At 38.7% G+C, this 27,510-nt stretch overlaps 2 protein-coding genes across 4 annotated transcripts in view; one reads left to right on the top strand and one right to left on the bottom strand.

Moving 5' to 3' along the window:
• Positions 1–27,510, top strand: part of LOC115452559 (E3 ubiquitin-protein ligase Ubr3) — a 108,276-nt gene that overhangs the window by 67,259 nt on the left and 13,507 nt on the right. The window lies entirely within an intron of this gene.
• On the bottom strand, positions 2,415–26,528 carry LOC115442913. Of its 3 annotated transcripts, none has more exons than XM_037438431.1 (10): positions 25,935–26,528; positions 9,035–9,176; positions 7,032–7,169; positions 6,471–6,688; positions 6,063–6,155; positions 5,038–5,165; positions 4,429–4,668; positions 4,106–4,237; positions 3,634–3,803; positions 2,415–3,139 (listed from the first exon to the last, which is right to left on the bottom strand). In XM_037438431.1, exons 1-10 carry the CDS (start codon positions 26,496–26,498, stop codon positions 2,955–2,957), a joined length of 2,010 nt encoding a protein of 669 aa, XP_037294328.1. In that variant the 5' UTR covers positions 26,499–26,528; the 3' UTR covers positions 2,415–2,954. The 3 variants fall into 3 exon arrangements, with proteins under 3 accessions (XP_037294328.1, XP_037294329.1, XP_037294330.1); XM_037438432.1 differs by lacking the exon at positions 5,038–5,165 and adding an exon at positions 5,443–5,567 and having other exon boundaries at positions 25,935–26,527; XM_037438433.1 differs by lacking the exon at positions 25,935–26,528 and adding an exon at positions 13,024–13,512.

Raw genomic sequence — 27,510 nt, 5'->3', positions numbered from 1 at the left:
GTATATCTGCTTCCATCAGGCCGGCATAATTGTGTCGACTACCGAGGGGCAATCATCTCTAGTCAGTCGATAATCTATTGGACCCTATTCCACTTACCATCAGATGCAGTTGGGTCGCTGCCGTGCCCCTATAAAAAAAGAGTCCGTTTTCGTGTATACCACCCTGTTGTCTTTCTACCTATGAGTACGTAAGTGTGCAGCGGCTCGATCAGCTTTCGTTTCGATATAAAACTATAATGTATGTAACTAGTTACTGGACATCTTGATGATTCTGGTGGTAGGTCTCTCATATGTGAGAGTCCGCCTGGGTAGGTAACACCGCAATGTCTATTTTTGCCGCCAAGCAGTAGTGTGTAGTCACTGTTATGTTCTGGTTTGAAGGACATTGTATACAATGTAACTACTGGACATGTAAGACTTAAAGTGTCATGTCTCACGATGGCGCCCGCAATGAAATACCAAACAACACTTTGTAATTCAAGGCGTTGGATGGTGTGTCTACCATCAGATGGTAGGGCAACCTCGTCTCGTTATTTAAAGCAATAAAAAAGCAGAATCTGTTATCTTAGACAATTGATGAACACTTCATAATTCATGAACATTTTATAAAAATATAGCAATAAGTTGTGCCAGGCGACCTTCTCGATTCCAAATAAATTATGAGAATACTAGCTTTTGCTCGAAGCTTCGCCCGCGTGGAGGAGTTTTCCGGGATAAAAGTCCGGCTATCATTTTCTCGATATAAAAAGCCTGTAACCTTCCCAAAGTCTTTAACTATCTCCATAACAAATTTCATAAAAACCCGTTCAGTACATTTTGAGAAAATCGAAAACATACAGACAGACATAAAAGGGAACTTTGTTTTATAATATGTAATTTAACAATGCACGCATTATTTTAACGAATGCTGTGTACTCCTTTAAGTTGGTTGTGCATCAGAATATGATCATCGTTATACTACTTCTGTAAAAAAATTAATGTATATTCTGCTGGAGAACCTAAAATTAAATGAGTGTATAGATTTATAATTTCTGTAGCTTGCAACCCTGTGCGTTTGTTGTGGGGGAAAAACATGATTTTAAAATACTATTTGCCTTATGTAGCGTATTATTGGTGGTTATTCTCGCATTATAAGTACGCGTTTGTTTATTCAAGGGGATTGCCTGTGCCTTATCTATTGTTTATGTATTTATAAATAAAGCTTTTGTCAACGCTTTGCATTGTACCACGCGAAAGTTCATTATCTCAGCGTTGTAATATCAGTCCTTACCAAAGAAGTAAGTGCCAAAAACTGCAACTTCTTTCTTCTAAAACGTGTTTTGTGGTATTGGGTCACATTTGTGATATAGATTAGACAAATAGCCCACCCCAGTCTTTTTATTGTTGCCCTTGGCGTTTGATTTGGGGAGGGCTTTGACTTGAAAAAAAAAAAGACATGGATGTCGCAACTAATTTATAAAAAAATTAAATCGGTTTGCAAGACCTATGTACCAATATTGATTAAAAAAAAAGTTTCACAGTAATTAGTCCGACGAATCACGCAACAGGGCCGTTCGCAGGCCTTTTTAGGAACAGAAGTAACGACATTTGTTTTGAAGATAGTTCATTATATAACGATTAGTGTAGCAGTGATTAAAAATGATGAACTTTGAGATAAGTAGTCAACTAGTGTATGGTGGAAATTCCATGCTTTCCGGCGCTTTTGCCATGCCTATTGTAATCAAATCTAACAGCTCATGTGATAGGACCCTTTCATTTAATTTTATCCGTGGTGCTTTATAACTAGCTTATCTAGTTGTAAACGTCCCTATCCTTGAGGTTAAAACGCCTCCTTAGTTCATTATTTTGTCTCCCGCTTTGCTATGGAGGGAAGTGGACAATTAATATTTCCAACTCCTCCCTATCTTTCTAATTGATCAATTTCGTTGCGGGATAATGACATATTATTAGTTTTCCCTGAGACTCGGCGAGCTTCACTGCTCGGTGTCATAAAATGCGTGCCACTGCTGATCCTGGCTTACAGGAGTTGTAGTGGTGGGTGTGAGGGCGGGAAAGTCTCTAGTGTATGTGAACTCACGTGACTGACTCGTTCACAGTCCCTTATTTTAAAATATAATTCGGGTTTTTAAAATAAAATTAACTGACTTCTTGACGTCGATGGCGCAGTTGTACTGCATGCGCGGTACGGCAGCGCTCTGAGGTCCTGAGTTCGAATTCCGGGTCGGGAAAAGTGATATTTGGGTTTTTCTACTCAGTATCAGCCCGGAGTCTGGAATTTGTGCCCGATATAGCGATAGGCTCACCCCCATTCACATTATGGGACGGAAAACACTTGGCAAAAAGTGAGTGTGTAATTCGGGTTTGTTATACCGGGGGTGGACAGTGAAATAGGTGCTAATTTGAAAAACAAATTATAAAGATTGATAATGCATTTATTATTTGCGCCTAAGCCTAAACTAAAAAACAAACACCGGTTCATGCTTCATGATACTTTCGCATAAAACATCAATTTATTACATTAAGTTACAGTACATACCAAATCAATACAAAAAAATTACATTACATTCAGGTCACTAATAATGAGTTGAATCAACACAATATTAAAGTTTGGACAAGCCTCATTTTAACCAAAATACTTTTGTCCTTTTTTTGTTTCCTCGGCTCGTATGAAACTACTTACAATGGACATGAAATGAGACGTCAAGATTTTTTATCTCAATTTAAATAAAAATAATTGACGCACACTTGCAAGGTCCATTTTTATTACATCCATAGACTACCTCCAATAGGTACATCGTGAAAACGCACCGTCGCGCACTCTACGCGAGTCTACGATCGTCCGCTATAATGGTTCTTAACTATCATTTTATTCTTGGTCAAAGCCTCTCTTAACTTTGTTTCTATTGGAGACAACCTGTGGTTACATCTATATCACTGTTTCATTAATGACTATTCTAATTGTTGACGACTGGTAAGACGAAGTCCGCCGCGTCATCTTTCTCCTCGGTGAAGTCTGCCGGTGGTGGTTCCGCCTTGACGTGCCTCGCGTTGTTGTAGCTCCTGAGCTTCAGCGCGATGAACCCGCCTGAGCTGGGTGCGCCCCGATGGATCACTCCCGCGCCAGTAGCGAGGGCAGCGCCTGTATCAAAAAAATATTACAGGCATGGGCGTGGCTTGAGGGCTAAGATGGTGCGTGACCACCATATAAACTGCCCAAACTAGAAAAAGCTTTGCGCTTACAGGACCGTCGCGCGATGCGGGCGTTTAAATAAATTCGGCGGCCTTTTTTTTGCTTACTCTAGCTATCCCCTAGAGAAAATACGTTGCTAAGCCAATGATTAGGAGAAAAGTTCAGCTTTAAATAGTCGTGAGTCCATATATAAGGTAAAACCATGCCATGACATTGTTTATTAGCGATGAGAGTTTTTTGACCCACTGAATTTTTTTTGAATAGACAGATTTGCATTATCCCTGTTTAATGAAAGGTTCGGAATAAACCACAGTCTCTCGAACATTGAGAATACTCGTGGCCTGTAGTAATTTTCCATCTGTTAACCCATATGACAGATTGCTACTTTTAATATTAACCGTCCCACGTCATTAATGCGGTGTCCAAAATTTTAAAAGGCTCACCCTTGCTTGGCAGCACCGGCTGCACGTCTATGAAGGGCACGGTGCTCTGCGCGGCGTCCGCGTCGAAGTCGGAGTGCGTGAACTCCACGTACTGGTCGTGGTTGGAGTCCACCTCCATCCGCGTGTGACTGCGCGTGGGCAGATCTGGCGTCTTTAACTCCAATTTAGATCTGAAAATGACGAGAATATATTTATGTTGGAAATTATTCGCTCACATCGCTCATTAAACTAAAACCGCCTTTACCGCCTCAAAAGTCCTTAACACAAGCGATTTATAGCACCATGATATGAGATCAAAGATACCGTTATTTCTGCGTTTACTTCTAACGAACAACCAAAAATTTTCCCAAACTTGCATTTATAATATTAGTAAGAAGTCAAATGACTTCTGTACCGGTTTACAGAAAAAAAAAATCTTTAACCAGTGAGATGTGAATGGTTCTGGCAGTTGTTATGCATCCTGCAGACGAACCTTGGGGTGTCTGATCCCTCGGTGTTGTCGTTGCTGACCCACTGACTTTTACTGGGCGAAAGACGTCCCGTCGTGTAATTGAATGGCGTTGAACGGATTTCGAAGTGCAAGTGAGCGCCGATTACGCGGAATCTGCAACGTGATTAAGATTAGTAACTAAGAGTGGGTTATTTCTATCAGTCTATGGCTCCACTTTTCATGGTTATAATCCAAAAAATAGCTGGATCAGATAATTGTTTCCGATTTTAAACATGTAAGGACAATGAATACAGCTTGATTGATTAGAATGTCGTTTTTACAAAATATATTGAACTTTCCCGTACCTGACTCCGGTCAGCACGTGTCCTTCGGGCGAATCTAGTTCATCCAGATCAATGGCTCGTTTCTCGTAAGTCAGCGTGTGGTAGTCGATCCCGTCCATCATGCCAGGGTCATTAGGATCGAATTTGTTCACCGGCACCCAGCCTGATGGCTCCACCGTACCGCGCTCCTTCAGCGTTCCCTCATGTACTTGTAAATGGAACACTCTTCCGATTTTCAAAAGACGTAAGCCAGTCACTACCCTAGAATTTATCACAGTTATTAGCAAAAGCGGTTTGACAATTTTGTTAATGTGAACACCCGCACACCCATGCTATGAGCACTTTGGCTTTGATTCAGCATATTTATTACTAAGTGGATAGTCTATCCCTCTACAAAAAGCAGACCGTGATTTACAATAGCGCGAATGCAACCCCATGCAACTTTTGAATTAAGTAAACTACAAGAATCTATAAAAAGCACATGCAATGGAATATCGTAACAATTTTTCAAGATTATTTTAATATCCCAAAATGTTACGATGAAGTTTTGTAAAATGGCAGCCGCACCAGGCTCTAAGACCTCAACATTTACAATTAGTCAGTGAGCCCTTTGTCCCGTGAGGTACTGACTTGTTGTTGGATATATCAGCCGTCGCTTCTTTCATGCTGAAAAAGCGCTCAGAACTGTTGACATCGTCTTCGCACAGACAAAAGCAATACGAGCAGTGTAGAAGGTTCCATCTCCACCAGGAGTCCACCTTTGAAGTAATAACATAAATATAATTAAAAAATTATATTATTCCCTCTTTATTACAATTTTTCTTGAATGTGCATGGAATGCCTCTTTGGGAAGGTCATATACATCTGAAAGCCTCTTATTTTGTTGGCATTGTGTAAACTTAACAAACAAATTCAATCATATCACACGCACTGGAAGCCATACAGTCACTTTCTCAGATACATCATGCAGCGCAACTCTTAAAATAAACAGCCTACAAGCCGAGTGTGCGGGTGTCCTAGAAACAAATGGCTAACTTGTTCTTCTTCACGTCGGACGTGGCATCCCACAGGCTGAAGTATCGGTCTGAGTCAGTGGCGTCGTCACACAGACACATGCAGTACGAACAGTGCCAGAACAACCAACGCCACCACGAGTCCACCTGGAGAAACTCTTGCGTCACATTCATATTGCAGAAGACAAATTGGCGAATCCTTCTCGCCATTCATAATGGGAGCAGTCAACCCAAAAGACTTAATTTGGGTAAAATCTCTTGCTTCTTCGTCGTTGAATATTAGTGAGATGCTAATCAAGAAATTTAATGCTTAACGTGAAATGTTTGTCTATGACTTAATTTAAATACTCTATTATTATCATATCGGATAAGGGAAACGTAATTATAAGGCGTAGTAGTTAAAGTTCCGTTTAGTCTCGTGGTCGAGTATACAAACACGTTCAGTAATATGTGAACCTTGGTCACATGTTAGGTCATGTGAGATAAACTCGACCGCAAATCACTCCGGAGTTATCAAAGCTTATGTTTGAATGTTTGTTCCAATTGTTTGCACCAATAAATTGTATGAATGTGAATGATTGTGACACGTTTGGTACATTATAATCTATCGGAATTACAAAGTTGAACGTTCATGATAATCACCTTGGTAGTGCCGCGCGAGCAGCTTCCAACATTGCCCAATTTACGTCCGTTTTCGTATTCGATCCATTCGTAACGCCTGTTGCTATTGCGACTCTGCAATTTGGAAATACGTAAATAATTTCAGTTTGCATTGCCAGAATTGTTATTGAGCGTCATAGGAAAAATGTGTTTTTATTCTTTATCTATTAAATTTACTGCCTTGGTAGCGTAGTTGTACTACGTGCGCAATACGAGCAGTTCTCTAAGAACCCGAGTTCGAATTCCAGATCAGGCAAAGTGATATTTGGGTTATTCTGTTCACTATCAGCCCGGAGTCTAGAATTTGTGTCAAATATGGCGATACGCTCGCCTCCTATCACACCAGGAGGCGGAACACTCTTGACGATAAAATGTATAATTAGTACTTACCGCCGGGCACACCCACATGTCCGAGTCTAGGTACTGACAATCGATGATCCTGCCCCTACATGGTGTCTGCTTCGCGCAGAACTGATCCATGTAGCAGCCGTGTTTCTCTGCCAGCGTGTAGTGAGCGCAGTTCTCCTTGCATGTACCATCCGTGTTCATATCTACTTCGTTCTCCACGTAGCCCTGCAGTAGTCGTGTCACTTGCTCGTACGTAGATCCTGAAAATTGTAGGATTTGATTGGTTGTTTTATCGTTATTGGGCGTGAGTTGTGTTTAATATTTCAGGACGCAGTGTAGACGCAGTGTAGGAGATGCTATATGATTCATAGTCCTGGCTCATTCTAGCTCCTCTGGGGATACGTGAAAAACAATGATTCCCTGACTAACGTTACAACGCTATATAAATATAATATTCATCAAAGAAGGTCCATCAGCTTTAGGGTATCAGTACAGAGGGTATTACTATTACACGCGTTTGATAACATTTACAATTGTCTATATAGAATATTGAACACTTTTGAAACAACAACATTATCATCAACGTCTGCTGGCAGAACGTACCTTCAATATGCATAGGCGGATCGCACATGTACAGATCGCGACTGGCTTCGGATAGCGCACTCTTGGCGACTGCTGCGGCCTGCGCGGTCCTCTGGCTGTACCTCTGCCTCGTCAAACTCGCCTCTTGCGTGAAGTTACCTGGAAATCATGTTTTTATTCCTTTTACAGTCTTTTCTAGGTTTTGAACAACTTAATAGTTTATGTTTCAACGCCTTATTAATCCGTAATCTTAACAAAATTAATGTTACACACTAATTTGTATACCTAAATAATTAATTTGATTAGCTTCCTTAAAACAATAGCTATTAAAGAACTGGCATTTTTGGAAACCGGTATTTAAGGCTTGTTTGTCTAGATTTGTGCAAATTAAAATTCTATATCTTTTTGAGAAACTTTTTATCGATAAATTTTTAGTCATTGTGTTCCCAGATATCATATGAAAGTGTACCTAGCAGCTGAATCAATATGCGCTACATTTACGAACGGAAGGTCAGGTCAAGTGGCGAAGCCTCATTAGTTCACGATGTTTTGCTTGGTCACTAGTCGTACTGCTTTTTAAATGTTCACTCAATTTGTATTTTACTACAAAGCGAATTATTTTTACGTTTCAGTTTAACAGATGCCCCACATCTGGCCTTGCTATTCTTTTGTCTATAAAGTGCTTTGTACATAAATATCTAGCTTGTCACATTGCGCTAAGGTTAAAATTTGTGTACGCATTTCAATTTTCTTTCAAACGTGCTGAATAATGCTTTATTTTAATTATGAGCTGACGGTAGAAAAAACCGTGTCGACATTTGCTGTAGTTTTTAATTACAGTTTTTTGATGATAATATGCGGTACATATTCAGGTTTAATAAGTTACATTAACTAGACAATCTAAGTAGCGCTGCAATCGACGAGCCTGTTATCTACACTCATGACTTTATATGTGAATATTTGAGTCAGTAATTTACTCCCTAATAATCAGGACATAAGGCAATTTTAATATTATTATAACTTAGAGTATAATTTGTGGCACACGTCTATTCATCAATGACAAAAGTTTATACGGCTTTTATTGCATTCCTTTGTTTGCATTGTCCTAAACAAACAATTTTGCTCATAAGTAACTAACTCCAATAATAGCATTATTAATTAGCGTATTTTATCGCTTTGCTTGCGGTTTTGATGTTGCATTAAACAGTTTTATATCCTCGAGTTCGGTGATGTAAATGCAATGATATTAAATTATCATTATAAATATATAGGTATATAAATATATAATAATATTGTTTTGTTAAATATATACCTAAATTATGTTATTGGCGCTATTTTAAGCATCGGTAGGTACTTTATTCAGAGTTTAATTTTCGTAACTTATTTTAGCCTAACAAAGATAAAATTTCCTTATAATATATGAATGTTAATATCAAACTAGAAGGAAAGTTTGTTATCAAGAATTATGTCCAAAACTATGAAGCAATTAAAATTACCGATACTCACATAAAGAAATTATGTAACTTCACGTCTGCATAGGTATAAGGGTAGATGGATAAGAATGTGATACCTAGTGCATTAGGATTATTTTGCTAGGCTCATATAAAAAGTATGATACTTGGTCTCAAGTCTCAACTCAGTGTTATACTCGTCTCTTACATGCATTTTACATTATTATTCACTCCTAAGCTAATGTACACGATTATCATACTAGTCTGCAGCCATCATACATTCAACTGTGCAATTAAACAGGTTTTATCTAATTATAACGACACGCGTGACGTCCGCGCCTCTGTAACAATGACCTATTTACCGTCTACTATTATAGTCCCAATCTAGCCTCTTGTTTCGTTTCCAGTTGGAATTAATTCGCTGACCGGCGTTAACACTTTTCGTTTGGTGCTATTATGACACTTATTATTTCTTTAGTAGGGGACACACATAAGCTAATGGTACGTCTGATGGTAAATGACCACCGCCGCCCATAACTAAATGAATTATCGATACTGAGTATCTGGCGTTACCTTTCCCGTATATCCTGAGCAGCATCCATGAAAATTGCATCATGGCGTAACCCTTGATCTCGGTGAGCGCGACCGTGTTGTAGATATCGAAGATGAGCTGGTGTGGAGACATGGCAGCCGTGCATGTTTCCGAGGCCTCGTCCTGGAAATAATTAGGGGGAATGAGTTATATTTGCGAAGTATTTTGGATTGGCTGATTGATTATGGAAGAGGATGTAGGATTTTTATAATTTCTGGAGGATAGTTCATCGTCTGTTATGTTATTAAGCCGAATTTATGTAGATCGCCATCAGACCTTTGGGAGGATTGTCGGAGACATCAGCAATCCAACACCCCTCAATTATTCGGTAACGCGTCCACAAACTATAGTATTGTTCATATACATAAACTGTTGTTATCATAAACAAATTTATATACATTTCCGAAGTTTTATCACATATCAGGTCTCAAGTACTTTATTCGTAAATATCGTGAACCGCGATGCTTCATGGAAATCCTTTTACAAACATTTTAAAGAACAAAACTTACACATAGTCAGTGATATTACGATGAGTAATAACCAAACAATTTTATATTTGCATCATGGTGTACGTAAGTTCGTGACAATGAGGACAATCATCGTTTCTGTAGTCTAAACATATTTATCGTATTGCTAACGGCACTCAAATCAGAATACGAGCGTTTCCTTTGCACTGTTATCTACGAGACGTTTTGTGAACAGTCTGGGTTTGACATTGCATGCATACGATGTTTTAAATTCCATCAACTCTTGATCATCGTTTTTGATACTTTCTTGAACAACTGAAAGACCAATTAGTAAGTTTATAATACACTACGTATAGACCATAGCAATTGACAATCCTACTAAGTCCTTATCCCCATTCATGGCACATTTGGATAACTTTGAATGCACGTGGATCTCAATTCTCTTCAAACTGTAAAACATTAATTAAAATTTTACGTTTGTTTACATTGTCTACTCATTATAACAATAAAAGAGTGTTATTGTTTTGCCGATCACAATGTTAATAATGAGCATTCTCAGCTGCATCTGACGATAACAGTACGTGGAAATACGCACAACGCGTGTCATACTGAACATTCTGATTCACCTAATTGATACGAATTTGTAACGTAATAATCATGTTACTTTTGTCCGTGTAATATCGCGTAACAATTGTTCATCATGCTAGTATTATAACTAGCTTCTGTTTGCGACTCCGTCTGTATAAATAATGGGTCTTTACCGGTTTATAAATATGGCGTTTGGTCTGTGTAATATTAAAGTATTCGTTTATGTGTTAATTTTTAACAAACATATGAGCATCTTTGACTTTTATTTCTGCAATATTATTTAGATTTTGGGTAGATGGCTGCGTAATTTGATTAAGAGGCCGCTGAAGTATTTAACCTATCTAAGCATCAAGTTTTTAATAAAGACCCGTCATATATCCATTGCCAAGAATACTGTAATCGAGTGGGCCATAATATATCCCTGTTCCAAAGGAAAACTTGATCGCAGATGTAGTTTCTGCCTTTGCCTACTGTTTCAAGGATACTTGTGTAAAAAGGTTTTGTGCTCTCTATACGATTTTTTTCCTCAATTGTCCAACTTATTTGTTTTAAGTACGTCGGGCATTCCACATTAGATATATTTTGTGGTGAAACAGTATCCGGTCGCTTCCAGTAAACATACTGACTAATGTCATGCCTGACTTCATGATACTCAGCGGTAGATATGTGTGTGCAGCGGTACCACAGAATAAGCTAATGCTTTAGGTACCACCGGTTTGTTCATTTCCCTTGTCCGTTAAGCAGTGTATACGGACTGTTGAATTCCATAACAAATATCATAATTACAATACATATAGAAAATGGTTCGGTGCGTCAGTGGCGAAGACTTTTCTGAAACTACTAATATGGAGATACGGTGAATGCGAGGGACTTGCTAGTCTCGTCATTCAATTATATCGAAATTATCTATTTTAACATAAAACCCGATTGTGCAAGAGGTGGATAACTTTTAGCACTTCGTGCTGCACGCACATGCGCATTTATAACACTAGGCCATGTCTGTTGTGAACCTGAGATGCTGAGAACTGTTGTTTACTACTATTTCGATTTTTATGATTAATATCCATGGAGAGACACTTGAAGATTATTATTGTGGGTCTGAGTATTACAACCGAATAAAATAGAAGAAACGATACAAAACATGTAGGTATCTTAAGGGTCAGATTTTTGTGTGTGTCTGAAATTGTTATTGTAACAAACTCATAAAAAGTAATGTTGTTTTGCTGCATATTATCTATACTATTATATAAAGCTGAAGAGTTTGTTTGTTTGTTTGTTTGTTTGTTTGTTTGTTTGTTTGAACGCGCTAATCTCAGGAACTACCGGTCCAAACTGAAAAATTCTTTTTGCGTTGGATAGCCCTTTGTTCGTGGAGTGCTATAGGCTATATATCATCACGCTATACCCAATAGGAGCGGGGCAGTAATAGCTAATCTCAGGAACTACCGGTCCAAACTGAAAAATTCTTTTGCGTTGGATAGCCCTTTGTTCGTGGAGTGCTATAGGCTATATATCATCACGCTATACCCAATAGGAGCGGGGCAGTAATGGCTAATCTCAGGAACTACCGGTCCAAACTGAAAAATTCTTTTACGTTGGATAGCCCTTTGTTCGTGGAGTGCTATAGGCTATATATCATCACGCTATACCCAATAGGAGCGGGGCAGTAATGGCTAATCTCAGGAACTACCGGTCCAAACTGAAAAATTCTTTTTACGTTGGATAGCCCTTTGTTCGTGAAGTGCTATAGGCTATATATCATCACGCTATATTCAATAGGAGCGGAGCAGTAATGAAACATGTTGCAAAAACGGGGAAAATTATGAATTATGAGAGCTTCCGTTGCCTGCGCTGCGTAAACGGTTAAAGTTATGCAACAATGATGTATGACGGGAATGTTTCACTTAATAGAAAACTTTAGCCTGAAAAACTTTATAACGCGGGCGGAGCCGCGGGCAAAAGCTAGTCATATAATATATGAAACCCGCGAGAGGCAGGTCAGAAATATTTATATAAATTATACCTTATCAATCGTTGTATCGGTATTGTTATTGTTTTATACATCTACGTTATTTCTCTACATATGGAGTTTACAGGCTGTGTAGGATATCCTCATACGGTTTGCACGGCACCAGATTCTTTACAGAGTATTGAAAACGGGCTAGATTGTTATACGAAGCAAAGACATTTGGATGACTTCTTTGAAAAATTTACGGTCTGATCACACATTGGAGTGGGAAGATATTTTATTGGGCAAGAAACAGGACATTTAGAAGCTATATTGATAAGTCGATAAAGATTTATTAAATGATTGTTTAAGCATTGCGTTTGCCTAGCACGTGGGGGAAATGTTTATTTTGCATTATAGAGATCAAGGTCTGCACAACTATAGAAAGGTCTGTGTCACGAGGACGCGGACAGATTGATGGATGGACGATATTAATTCAACATAAAATTTTTGGATTTGGAGTGAAATACAGAGATTGTTAGGTCCCTAATGTTGTTTTTACTTCTTTTGTTGTCACACAAAGGCCTGTCATCGAACCATAAAACGAGAATAATATCCTTTGTCCCTAACGGTATCGCAAGGGGAACGTTGAAAAGGTCTAATTTTAGGAGCAAAGTAAACGCCCCGGACGGCGGCCGCGCGAGCGCACCCAATTTGTAAAAAATTAACAGTTATTACTACGCTGCTATATTTGCGTACGTTTCTGACTACCTTTCTTTATGAACAGTTTGAATGTAGAAATGCGGCTACGTTAACGCACGGTCCCGTGTGGTGTGTCATAGGCACAGAAGGAAGTAACTTTCACTGTAAATATATGGAAATGTTTGAGAAACAGCTCGGTAACGTCAACCGATTAATGTAAACACGGTGTTACATATATCCCACTCGCGTATTGCGCGTCAAATACCTCTTTAGCGGAGAAGAACAGCGCTCTGTCGAGATGGGCCAGCAGGTCGTCGAGCTTCTTCATCGCGTACCTCACCGACGACCTGGGGTCCTTGAGGATCGCCTCGGCCATGTCGAGCCAATCGCGCGTCGGCGCCGGCACCGCGCCCGGAGTCGCCTGCCGCCGCGCGAACTCCACGAAGCTCTTGTACAGTCCGTTGATGATGTGCATCTTCTCCAGCGCCGTGCTCCATATCCAGGAGCTCAGCTGCGGCTGAGGCGCGTACGGCACGGCCTGTATCTCATCGTCCAAACCGACAAAGGCCTTTGTGAGTTCGACGTCCCCGCCGAGGCCGCTGTCTCTCCACGCAGGGTCGACCACATTCTTCCACAGATCGCGCTCCAGCAGGTAAAACTTGGCACGAACGTTGTCCACCGGTGATAGCTCCGTGGCGGACGTAATCGTGAACAGCGCAATAAGCGCTGCGAATCTCATTGTGGCGCAGTGTAATGGTACCGTTTGTGACGCGGCCCGAGTAACACTGACGGACGCGGCGAGGGGACCGGCTGTACGTGGCGAGTGGGGTCGGTGTAGTGAAGGCGCTGGTCGGTTACAGCGCTATCGATACTCTACACATTCAAATAACTCCGACGCGTTTCTCACAATGAACAAATTTCGTGTTTGTTTTGTATTATCAATGAGTTTGCGTATTTTGTCCTCGTTGTTACGCTTAATTAGTGTTTATCGTAACCGAAAGGAAATGCTGTGCTCATTTTGGTACGTGGCGTTGTTTCTTGGCCGCTTGTTTATCGATGTCATGGTCTTTTAATATTTTTCTTTGTATTGTAAGGATGTTTTATATCAATATAATATAGATGAATTATTGTAATTTTATCTATACATTTCCCAAAAACTATTGATTTACTACTAAAAAAATTGTCATTATAAGTATATGTTTTAATTCTAATTTGCAAAACGTTAACATTCGAATGCAATTTAAATTAACACATTAATTTATATTCATTATAATTAACTAAAATTTTAACATATACAATAATATATAGTATAAAAAGTACGCAAAACTATCGTCTCTAAGCACACACTAGTATAGAAATACATAAAGTAACTTCCATTCGTTTTCCCTCTCTATTTTACATAAAATATACAATATCCGTTCACTGTAAACTTCAATTACTTAATTAAATTACTTTCCTCCATGTGACCGTGTATCGACATCGATTCGTTCCGTGCCTAGCTGCTCTCTCGGTCATTATTGTTAACGGGTCCAAAGTGTTCCTATGCACTGGTAAACACATTTATTGCAACTACGATAAGGTTTAATATAGCTTAACGGTTGTTTTGTGGTATTTTTGCACCAGTTGTTATTCAGAGTTTGGTGCTCGGTGTCAGCTGGTGACTCCCGCGCACGGGAGCGTAGGGTTGTCAAGTTTTATAAATATTAATTGTTGAGTACCATGAATAGAATGAACACTGTTTAGTAGTAACGCAATTTTTTGAGCTTTCGCAGAGTCATAAATTACTTAAAGCTTTGCAGTTTTTCTACACTGAAAATCAAAATATAACACATAAGTATAAACAATTAATATATCGCGTTTTAAACAGACACTTTCGATACATTGTATCCGAATCAGAAAGAAACATGTAAATACCTACGAATGGTACAACCATTTATCATACGTATCAGCAATTAAATATGCGACCTCTTTTTATTTATTGTCAACTATGCCAAAAAGTAATTTTTGGCAACCCTTTTTTATGAAACCATGTAGCTATAGACTTGCAATGATAGAGGGCACTTATATTCACCGGTCATACGACCCAGCGTTGACGCCCGGGATGTACAGCGTCCGGACGAGCGTTACGTCGAGTATGTTCGGCAAGTTGCAACCCTATCTCATTCGGGAGCGTGCGACGCTCGGCTTTTTGTTGCCACTGGGACCGACGACAACGGTTCAACGATTTGTTTTGTTTCACACACGCGCATACGGAAACGTGTGCGCTCGTATTTTGTATTGGCAAATTACGTGTGATATATTCAAGTCGTGTTCTGCGCAGGCGCATCGAGGACTCATGGTGGGATTTGAGATTTTTCCGTATATGAGTTTACGTTATAATACTTCAATGTAGACAAAGATCATATAGTGCATTGGGGTTTTCTTCGTAACGTGACAATTCAGCCCCTCGCGACATAGGTCGTGGCAAAATATATTGTGATATCATTTTGAACGTCAATAAATAACTTGCGACTGTAAAACACATCAATTAATTACCTTCCCCGCTTTTAAAACTCTTCTAGATTTGGGAATCGAATCCACGAACTACTGGTCGACAGCCCATATACCTCTACTATACAAGACGATATAAATAATACAGTTAATTTGATAAACTGTATATTAAGACAGCAATTAGTGTTACTCCTAATTGAGATCCCGGTCACCGGGTCGGTCTCAGAAGCCCAAATAGACGGATACACGACTGATTTACTTACGTGTGATAGAACAAGCAAGGAGACTTATCATACTAAGTGTTGGACAAGCGCAACACAGTGCAACGTAGTGCTTCGTAAATTCAAACTTCTGGTAGCGTTATTAATATTTACGGGCGGTTGTGACGGTTATCAAGCGAGACGCTTGCTGGTCCTTCTGTTGTATTACAAAGTAGTTATAAGAACCAAAATAATAATAATTACTATATTATGGTTATCAAAGTCAATGATACAATTTCACTGTGTACGTTAACAACACAGAATACCGAGAAGTTGCCAGTTCCGGCGCGGCGCGGCGGATATTACAATTACGTGATGTCACTGGCTCAACGCACACTGTATACATATAACAGTTATACAGTGTGACAACAGTCGCACGTCTAATGTGTGTCATTAGTGAAATTGAAAAAACATATAGCAGCATGGCCTTCTCTATCTACAATTATATGCAAACGTGTAACACGTTTCGCTAGCTATCTTAAACCTAAAGGACGTTAAGGACGACATCATAACATAAAATCCGTAAAATAGTTTTATTTTAGTGTCTAGCACTCGCTTGAACATAAGAAATCATTTTGCTGTAGCCAGAACTCAAAGTTGAAGTCATGCTATTTGGTCGTGGCCTGCTCGCTCCGTATGCGTAGTGTTCTAACCGTTTATAAATCTACAAAGCCGTAACACATCAGGTGTTACTTTTCGTGAAACATGAAACAGGATTACATACTGTATTTGCGTTTGTATTGTGCCTTGTGTAGCGGAACACGGCACGCGGCTCAGTCTCGCAGACTATTACGTCACCGACAGACTGGTCTGTAGTGTACCGGTTGTGAGGCAACTGACACCGGTTCGGTTCCCGACTGGTTTCTATTCAAGTGTATGGAGATATTTTATTGATTGTTTTAACATTTCTTAATTTAGTACGTAGGCCATAGGTTTTCAAATGTCCTTAATTGACTTTTATTAATTAATCTGTATTCTTTATTTTGCTTTTCTTTTCTTTCTTTCTTTCTGAGAAGTTCTCTATAGGAATTTCGATGGCGTGTGAAGTCTACCAATCCGCTCTAGGCGAGCGTGTTGGACTTAGGCCTAATCCCTCTCAGTAGTAGAGGAGGCCCGTGCTCAGCAGTGGGCAAGTATGTAATACAGGGCTGATATTATTATTATTATTCATTTTGCTTTACTTTGTTAAACTTTTTATATTACAACGACGCTTAAAATCGCAGTTCAGTGGTCAATGCCCTGTACTGGATACTATATGATAGAACTTATATCTCAGTGACGGCGAGACACCCTCCATTATCCGCCCCTTATCGCTCGCTCCCCTCCGTTAATTCGAGGGCGTGCTCGTGCATGCATTCGCGTCCCTCACGAGACAATCACATTACGCGAATTAAACGTCCGTGTCGACGCGTTGATGGATTTCACTCATCTGTTTCTAGTAGTCTGATAATAATTAACATATTCTGATTGCTATGGTTGCAGATCATGAACTAAGCTATGGATTATGCGTCATTTTCTCATCTATGCAAGCGAAATTACACTAACTTAGTTATTGGTCGCAGCCGCCTTTAGCATTTTAATAGTTAATTATAGTGTATGTAAATATGTGACAGTTATGCAACTCAATCAATGTATAGTTATTACGGCTATGTGTCATTGTTAACTATAACGAGTGACCCCTTTATCAAGAACAGTTATTTATCCACGTTAGCAAATCATTGTTACGTCACTTTCTTCATTATCCGACTTCATCCTTGCGTTATATTAATGTGAAAGTTTGTGAACATGTATGGTTAGAACTAAAGGTAAAACTTGAAATAATTTGACACATAGACCATTTCGTGGACCAATAGCCAGCTTTTATTCCTAGTAAAGGACAGTGTACAATGGGACTTATAAACGGGAAACGTTGCAATCAAAATGTGTTAAACACTGAGCACGCACTCCTATCATACCAACCTATGAAACAACGTACCTCTGCGGTCGCCACAATTGTGATCGCTCTCTCTCTTATGTCCTAGCAGAGCAAGTATAAATCGAAACGTTAGCAATACATGACTCACACAGTCGATATCCGACATCGGACAATAAAACACCTAAAAAACTTATCTGATTTTGCATAAACGTATGAATATTATTTATTGCTTGCAAAACGTTAAGTGTAGTGAGTCATAGGTATTTTCGCAGACGCGAGAAGGAAGGTTACCTAATGACAAATGGTGGTCATCGCCTATAAACAAAAGAAATTGTGGATGCTTTGCCGAACTTTGAGCGGGAAGAAATTGGCCCACCATGATGCTTCCAGAAAACGAAACTAAATTTACCTTAGTTGCTTTCACGTGAGGAGCTAGGGAACATTAATCAGCCGGTTTGCTGGAAATGCTGTAAATGCGTATTTAGTGCTTAAGGGATTAGGTACTATAATTCATTATTTTAGGAACAATATGATTTGCTTTTTGTATAGTTTTACATTGAACAATTAATGAAATTACATTAACCGCCCTTTATTTACAAGTTTCTAAGTAATTAATTGCTTTTGAGCGCCATCTATATTTTTCCCTTTGAAAGTGTAGTGCAATGGAACCTGCATCATCGCTTACAGATGGCGTTCGTATCCCCTTTATATTAGAAGCAAAGTCAACTGAAATGACATATTTTTTATTGATCTCTTTATTTAATTTATTAATCTCCTCCCTGGCTTAGTTTGGCAGCATATTAATTATATGTACCCAGAATTTCGAAGTTCGTTTCTCAGGACCAACAGTATCGTTTTAATTATTAATTTGTGCCCGGTAAGGCGTTAGGCTGAATGGTCACCAAAACATATTTTGTTAGAAATATCTCTGCGCTATGTGGGTGCATCCCTGGCTTCTTCGGGGATAAAATATCATGTCGAGCGAGAAATAAAAGCTTTTTAGCATCTATAACGGGACTGTATACTTCTATTTTTATTAATTTCATCATTACAATGCTATAGGTATCCTTAACCATTCAGATGTAACGTAATTTTGCTATACGACACTCAAAATATAACCTGCAAGTGTCATGACACATTTCCGATTAAGTCGGCTAATGTCCGAACACGATCCGGGTTTCGGTACACACAGCTGTCAATTGACGCTGTTAACGACAATTAAGCTCGTTTCGACTGCGTTTCGCCCCTAGCATTAGGCTCTTATTAGGCCACTGGCTTCAAGTAGTCAGTAATAAGCATAGCACTGAGGGATAATGTAGCTTCCTATGACTAAAATCGGATAGTACCTAACAACAGAGATTAACGCGTTCAAACTTTAATCAACTATTGGGCTTGGTTTCATCGGCATGGATTTATCCCCAGGATGCCAAATCAGACCATATTAGCGGGAATGGCTTACTCGAGGTGTTGGACCCCCTTAGTCAACGATATCAAAGGCTTCATAACAAAGAGGAGTATATACAAAAGTGAATACAATGAAACTTTTACTGGTGGTAGGTCTTTCATAATATGTGAGATTCCGCCTGGGTAGGTACCACCGCAATGCCCATTTCTGACGCCAAGCAGCACTGTGTAATCACTGTTGTGTTCCGGTTTGAAGGACATTGTAGCCAGTGTAACTACTGGACATAATGAGACTTAGCATCTCACGTCTCAGGATGGCGAGCGCAATGGACTACCAAACAATACTTTGAAATTCAAGGTTGGATTGTGTTCTACTGTGTAAGGGCGATCGTATCGCTTACCATCGGGCGAACGGCAAGCTCGTCTCGTCATTCAAAGCAATAAACAAAAAAAAACTTCCATTTCCACGATTTCCGAATTTACTTTCAACGAATATATAAACATCAAAAGTTCTTCAAAAAACGTTCATATGTAAAAATATTAGTAAGGTTTTACTATTTAAATTGTACTAGGGCGGGACAGGTGTATAAAAAGTCTCAGCGCCCAAACGTTGCCCCCGGAACAAGTTTATTTATTGGGGTAATTTAATAATCCAGATCGTTTTATGTGATGCCTTTAATCTCGGCGCTGGATCTATAAAATTCATTGGATATCGGAAACCTCTCATTAATCTGTAGCGTGTTTAAATTTTTAATGTAAATAGCATTTTTTGCTTTTGTTTTTCTTTTGCCTTTCAATGTCAGTAAAGTTGGTATAATACATAATTGGATATATATATATATGTCTGTAATTATTTTGCTATTTGCCTAACAGTTGATTGCAGAGTCGATCTCGAAGATAGGCACATCTTTAAATATTATAACAACGATTAAACAAATACTCAACGCGGAAATACACTTCATCTGAACCCTTTATCAGTCATAAAATGTGTCGTTGCTGCACTATGTGACAGCTTTGCTAGACGTTTTAGATAAACAAAAATAGTTTATAATAAAACACCGGAAATAACACGCGATCACTAACTACGAGTGAGACATGCGGCGATACTGTTAAGTCTTTTTTATATTTTTAACCGGCTTTCTTTTTTATATTTTTGCTCGCGGCTTCGACCGCGTGAAGGAGTTTTTCGGGATAACAAGTCCCGCTATATATTTTCCCGGGATATAAAGTAGCCTATAACCTTCCCAGGATCTTAAACTATCTCCATACCAAATTTCATAAAAATCCGTTCAGTAGATTTTGAGGAAATCGATAACATACAGACAGACAGAAAATGGGACTTTGTTTTATAATATGTATATGTGTAGAGACAATAAAACTCGAGATACATTGACACGAGATAATAAAGTATTTAATGGTGTCTCTGATTGATTTCCCAATAAAAAGAATAAAATTCCATAAAGGGCACTAGGCGATATAAAAATATCTTTAATTGCTGCGGCGACAATAAAATGTATATCGAATATTATTAAGTACTTTGTGCGTATCTCAAAAATTATGCTGAGAGGGTACTAGTGGGAAGCGTCTATAAAACCCGATTCCTACCTTCCCTTTTTCCATTCCTACGTTTATTGGACTACACTGCATTCTTTACTTGGCACCAGAAGCAGTGCAGTTATCACCGAGCCTGGATAAAAAGTCAGTTAACCTATGAGTCAGAGGAAATAGAGGTGATAAATTTTACGTTTATAAATGTCTTCTGGTTCAAGATACGGTCGGACAGGCGATAATTGACCGACGAGGGGAGTATAATAAAGTTCATTTTACACTGGTCACGTTGGGTGTCATGATCGTGATTTATGCGTTAAGTTTTATCATAGATTTTACTAAGCAGGTGATGTGGTATCTGAGTAGATGTTGAAAACTATGTATTGTTTCTTAGGAATAGCTGATATACGAATGTCGCAAAATTCTAGTGAAAGTTAGTAAGTTCTTTCTTTTATTCAAGTATTTACATATTTACGGTTTTTAGTATTTTTTTCTTTACATGTGACATTTAGACATTGCTTCTTGTCCGATTCATGATTCTAGATCAGCGGAAAGTATACTATGGATTTTGATTCCCTTGTGAAATCGCAAGATATGCCACATAAACAGTCACATGTTTATGCGTTGTATTACAAGTTTGATTTTTTTTATTACTAAAAGACTCCGTAGTCCTGAGTATTTGATATACATTTCAACTTAATAGCTTTGTACGTTCTTGAGCAAAAGGGTCTTTACCGACAGACTGGCAAACAAAAATTGATCCTATAAAGCTTCCTTTTGTACGGAACTTTTAAAAAATACATGACCCAAAACCCATTCAATTTGGCAATACAGTGAATGAATCGTTCGCGTCGTGTCATTGTATACACGCGTTAATACTTTGCCAGACGGATCAAAGTTGCACGAACCATGACTCAGGCATAGCGGTTGTCGTTCGGTAACTGTTTCTTTGTTTGCTTACCCATAAAAGGCAACATCCATGTTCTAAATAGAGATGGGTTTTGATGTTTATAAGATCTTGTCAGTCCTTACGAAGTTTTGTAGATGCAAAGAGCATATTTACATGTTATAAAAGGCAAAGTAAATTCATTCCCAAGCAATTAGGGTGCAAAATCGGTATTATATTATATTTAGTAGGATTACGATTCGAACACAGGTACTCGTTTATAACCTCAGTGCGATCATACTGGACCACTGGATGACATTAAAGTAATAAAAACACTACAGTTATCATTCTGTTATTTTTATGTATTCCGAGTAGGAACGACTATTATACCTACTTCTGCTGCGCAGGACTACATCTATCTGGCTCTCAAGTTTTAACGAAACTGATGCAGTAGTTTTTGCCTTTTTACTGCAATTGAATGACGACAAGAGCATGCCGCTCGCTGATGAGATTCGCTTTAGTAGGATTACTATAGGGTATACAATTGGTTTTAGTTTTAATACCGTTGCCAAAATACGCTATACTTACTGTCTCACGAGAAATCACCACAAATGTTGCAATTTACCGAATATCAGTATTATCAGTGGGGTTGAAGCTCACGAGCCGCCAACGATGGGTTCAACGTCTCGCGATGGATGCGTGTAGGGGAGTTTACTCGCCGCGTGTAAAGCTTTTCATTAAACTGTCGCAGTTAAACACCTCTTTAGTATAACCTCGACTGCACACGACCGACATATCGATTTGCAGTCTGAAATGTGCTCAATTAGAAACGTGTTTCGCTAAATTGTTGTTTTCAATAATAATGGATATAAAACATTTATTGCACTCGGAACACTACATTGGTATTGCAGAAAAAATATATATGGAAAATAATATTCGTGCGATTTGCGTTGATTGAACTACATAAATAGATATTGTTCGTTTTGTACATTTTGATAGAAACGTGCGTAGACTAGCGTATGTATAAATACAGGACGTGATCTGCGTGTTAACTTTTATACAAACCTGTTCAAGAGTTTTCTGCCTTTGTTTCTTAGGACATAAATACATCTTGACCAACTTTATCTGTCAAAATATAAGATTTTTTTTACTGATGCTCCGCTCCTTTGGGTCATAGTGTGAAGTTATATACCTTATAGCCTTCCTCGATAAATGGGTTAGCCAACACTAAAAGAATTTTTCAATTCTAACCATTTGTATCTGAGATTAGCGCATTTAAACAAACTAACTATTCAGCTGTATAATAGTATAGATTAGGAAGGTTACTTTAGAAATACCCATGTAATATCGAGGTTTAAAAAAATATTAACAAAAATAGACTTTATTTCACGCCCATTAACTCTTGGTCTCTCGTGAATCGCCGGCGAGCCAAGACAGCTACATGACATTTGCGTGTGTCACGGGATTATAACCTTATACTTAGTCTGGCCATAAATACTGTTACACTTAATTATAAAAAAATATTACATTTGAATTTCGAATCTGTCATTTTTATACGATTGTTCATTGTGTTTTCTCATTTTGGCGCCAATACATTGTAAAATATTTTGCGATATTAAAATGGTGTGGGGTGATAAAGAGAACCGAATCGCTGTGATAGCATTACACAAAGTAGGTATGGAGCCAAATGCAATTTTTAAAACTCTCCATACACTTGGTATTAGTAAAATGTTTGTGTACCGGGCTATTAATAGGTACAATGAGACCTCCTCTGTTTGTGACAGAAAAGATCTGGCCGTCCACGTAGTGTTCGTACGAAAAAGGTGGTCAAAGCAGTAAGGGAAAGAATTCGAAGAAATCCTGTCCGAAAGCAAAAGATTTTATCTCGGGAAATGAAGATAGCACCTAGAACCATGTCGCGTATTTTAAAAGATGACTTAGGACTTGCAGCCTATAAGAGACGCACTGGCCATTTCTTAACTGATAATTTAAAGAAGAATAGGGTGGTAAAATCGAAACAACTACTGAAGCGGTACGCAAAGGGAGGTCACAGAAAAATTTTGTTTACGGATGAGAAAATTTTTACAATTGAGCAACATTTTAACAAACAAAATGACCGTATTTATGCTCAAAGCTCTAAGGAAGCTTCCCAATTAGTCGACAGAGTGCAACGTGGACATTATCCGACTTCAGTGATGGTTTGGTGGGGTGTTAGCTATGAAGGAGTGACTGAGCCATATTTTTGTGAAAAAGGTATCAAAACATCGGCACAAGTGTATCAAGATACCATTCTTGAGAAGGTAGTTAAGCCCCTTAACATCACCATGTTCAATAACCAAGTATGGTCCTTCCAGCAAGACTCGGCGCCGGGTCATAAAGCTCGGTCCACGCAGTCTTGGTTGGAATCGAACGTTTCGGACTTCATCAGAGCTGAAGACTGGCCGTCGTCTAGTCCCGATCTTAATCCGCTGGATTATGATTTGTGGTCAGTTTTAGAGAGTACAGCTTGCTCTAAACGCCATGATAATTTGAGTCCCTAAAACAATCTATACGATTGGCAGTGAAGAATTTTCCCATGGAAAGAGTGCGTGCTTCTATTGATAACTGGCCTCATCGTTTAAAGGACTGTATTGCAGCCAATGGAGACCACTTCGAATAAGCTTTTTATATTTTTAATTGTTTTATATTTATGTATTAAACTGACACACTGTAAAAGTAATAAATGTTATTTGCAGTTAACAATTTTCTTTTTTCTTTATTACAATATTTATGGCAAGACTAGGTATACTACATATATACTACATAATAAGGTTATTTTTCCGTCACACGCGTAGCTGTCAATGTTTGCCGGCAAACATTCAGCTACCTCACGGGTTAATATCGCTATCAAAGGGCCGCTGACAACCACTCTGTAGTTGACGGAAAGAAAATGTGTTCATGTCTTCGTAATGTGACAGTAAATAACAGCAACAGTTTCTGTTAGCACGTGTCGAACAGTTTTAACGGAGCTTATGGAAACGACACGATTCGTATTGATACGTTTAATCGTACGGAAATCGTATTGTGTGCGGCCGGGATTACAATAACAATGCCGGAAATTACGATCTCGTTTCATGACATTGAACTTGTCCACAGTAATATCATTGTATACAATACATTGTTCGTATACACAAAGCCTTTACTGTTATATAACTTATTTTATTTTTCAGTGATAAAAAGTAATGTTGCTGCCTTTTTAACCTGTGATTTTTTTATCCCGAACATTAAAAATATCACGCGGGCGGAGCCGCAGGCAAAAACTAGTATTTTATAATCATTAGCAACATAAGTAATGTCGCTGACTTTTTATCCAGGGAAATTATTTATCCCGAACATTGAAAACATATGACGCAGGCAAAAGCTAGTATTATTATCAGCAACATCGAAAAGGTTAAACAATAAAGGTCTTATACTAATAAGAATCTATATTTTCTTATTAAGTTATAGATACGTTTCCGCTTTACCGAAATTTGTTGTCAAACCAGTGGTTGACCTTAGTGTGGTATTTAAAAACTTTTCACTCTAGAAATTGAAGACGTACTTGTTCAATCTTTGCGAACACAAACGCTACGTAATTTATGACTAATCACTACGGTATATGGGGCGATTGAACTGGCCGACATAATTCTAACCACCGTCACCTATAGCAACGATTAATCTCTGATTGGTCGATATAAATTATTATTAACACTATCTATATTTATTGTGTTGAGTGCAGTCAATTTACACTGACAGGATAAAATTGTAATAATTTGTACGATTTTGTTTGGGACAGGATATCCTTATTAGACGACTGATAGCCACCCCTAGTAATTGTCATAAATTATGTACGTACCGCCTTAACAAAAGGTTAGTAATGATTTAACAAAATGTCTGTTTGGCACTTTCTTCTTACGACACGAATCGACAAAGTATTAAATTTATTTTTGTACCTAAGGTCCATAATGTTTCCTCTATATAAATTATTAGTTTTGCTTGGCTGACTAATGACTTATAAGTAATACTATAAAAAATGATTAATTATCCTTACAGTGTACTCTGTAAGGATATTAAGTAATAACTGGCAATTAAGTAATAACTCGAAATTCGTATAAAAATTCTTTTTTTTTTGTTAATAAGAAATAATTACGTAGGAAGGAGAGAGACCACGTGTAGGTGGACAGTGACATTTTGCACACAAATTCCTTGTCTAACGTAGGAAACTAGAGAAACTGTTTTGGCACATTCACTTTATATTAAATCAAATTGGTGCTGAGCTAGCATACAATAAAATTTATATTTATCCCTTTTTTTAAATATCATTGAAAGATACTCCGCCGAAAAGGCTGATATTTCGATTAATGCGAATGAGTTGCTCGTGAACCATAATTAGTATTGAACGTAACCTGTGGTTTGGGCAGCGGGCCGGAACCAGTGACGATCACTTCCCGGACTGCCGAACAGATCATTCGGCTAAATATAGTCAAAATACTGACCGCACTGTCAACTGAGTCGTTGACCCTTATCACCGTCGTAACTGGGACAAACTATCGCGGTTATTGACATTGAAATTTTGTTTGGAAAGGGAAACTAAAATTCATCACAGAGAAACACTTGTACTCGATCAGAAAACAACGGCAGCGATGGATACGAACCTGAAAACGTTTCTGTAGCAGCGTTAGTAAACTTTGGCCCAAGAGATGCTTGTGCGGCGGCACTATCAGCGAGTGGATGCGCTCCAGCAGGCCGGGCAGTGCGCCTTGGTCGTGCGACACGCACCACTCGGCGAAGTCCAGTAGCGTGACCTTCTCCAACTCCTGCTGCAAGCCCATGTACTCGCGCATCTTGCGGTCCGCCGACGACACCCGGTTGAGCAAGTCCGTCATCTCGTGCAGCCTCAACTCGAGATCCGTCCCCCGGCCCAGATTCTTGCCCAAGTAGAAAGTCATGGCGCCAACTTTGTCGATTGCATGTTCCACTTTTCGTATCTGACCCGATATATGCCGTAGTCTTGTTAGCACAACCTGATCCTTGGGTTTGAAGTACGGGAATTGCACGCCACCGGTCGCGTTACTCAACTGCCCGATAGCGTCCCAACTGTCGAGGACTTGTCCGGTTATGTCAGTGCCGAGGCGGATGACTTCAATGACATCTTCGACGACCGCGCCGGCGCCGCACGCAAGCGCTATGACCAGTAACGTGCGCACGAGTCGACTCATGGCTGCGGCCGCGCGAACACTGACTGCTGTGCCATGCCGCCGCTCGAGGACACTGGGGTGACCAGTTCACAAACCCGTTTGCACGACGGGCTCACGTCTAACATTAAAAATAGTTGCACATACGTGAATATTTTTAACCAGAGCGGTTTTATTATATTTTTTACTCATGGTTAAACAATTTGATCGTTTAGTAAACATAAATATAATATTCTAAATGACTAAGATTTACAATTTTATATTCAACACACGGATACAGTAACGGTACTACATATTAATGTGTTAATTTGGAAAGAACACGAAATGACGATAAGCTTTAATTAGCACCGAAATGAAGCTTCAATTGTACTTGACATTAAGGCAAAATCTTTCTTAGAAACAGATAAATGCTAGACAGTAATTTACTTTCTATCTTTCACTTAATTGAGAGACCTATAAAAAAATTAAGTATAGAAGGGTGCTATTTACATCTTTGAAGATATTTTCATGGCATGGCTTATGTCGATAATCAACACGAGTTAATTTAATAATACCTAAGAATACGGATGATGACCTACAAATGCTGTAAGAAGTCTAACACTAGTGCTGTAGTCGTGTTAAAATGATGTACTTTTACTATACTTATAAAATTATTATGTACTAAAATCTTGATTTGGAATCTAGTATGATGTGACATATTTTTGGCAGAATATAATAGAGTTTAAATGAACATAATATGTAATGTTCATATTATTGTAAAAGAAACTATTATGTAATCGAAAAAAATTAAACATGTCTAGAATACTTAGTAAAATGCACATTAAAAACTCCTCAAATCTCGGTAATCTTTTCGATATGGCAACACAAATCGGTTCGCAAGCCGCTCCCACCCACGACCGTTGGGCCGTGAGCCGTAACTTTCGATTTCATCCACTATTTTACAGATTCGTAACAAAGATAACAATATTCTATAGAATTGTATGTTTAAGGGTATATTTTTTTATACATTCCTCTATAATTTGACATTAGGACGCTA

The sequence above is a fragment of the Manduca sexta genome, chromosome 14, assembly GCF_014839805.1.
Source record: "Manduca sexta isolate Smith_Timp_Sample1 chromosome 14, JHU_Msex_v1.0, whole genome shotgun sequence".
Classification (NCBI taxonomy): Eukaryota; Metazoa; Arthropoda; class Insecta; order Lepidoptera; family Sphingidae; genus Manduca; species Manduca sexta.
The sequence above is the reverse complement of the archived record's forward strand: the minus strand, read 5'-3'. Positions and strand labels throughout refer to the sequence as shown.

Coding starts and splice junctions, on each gene's coding strand:
- LOC115442913 (XM_037438431.1), bottom strand. CDS start 26,498: ATGAGTCGACTCGTGCGCACGTTACTGGTCATAGCGCTTGCGTGCGGC. Junction 5,166..6,062: donor GCTCGCGCGGCACTACCAAG/GTGATTATCATG, acceptor ATTACTTCAAAG/GTGGACTCCTGGTGGAGATG. Junction 3,804..4,105: donor GAGGGATCAGACACCCCAAG/GTTCGTCTGCAG, acceptor CGTCATTTTCAG/ATCTAAATTGGAGTTAAAGA.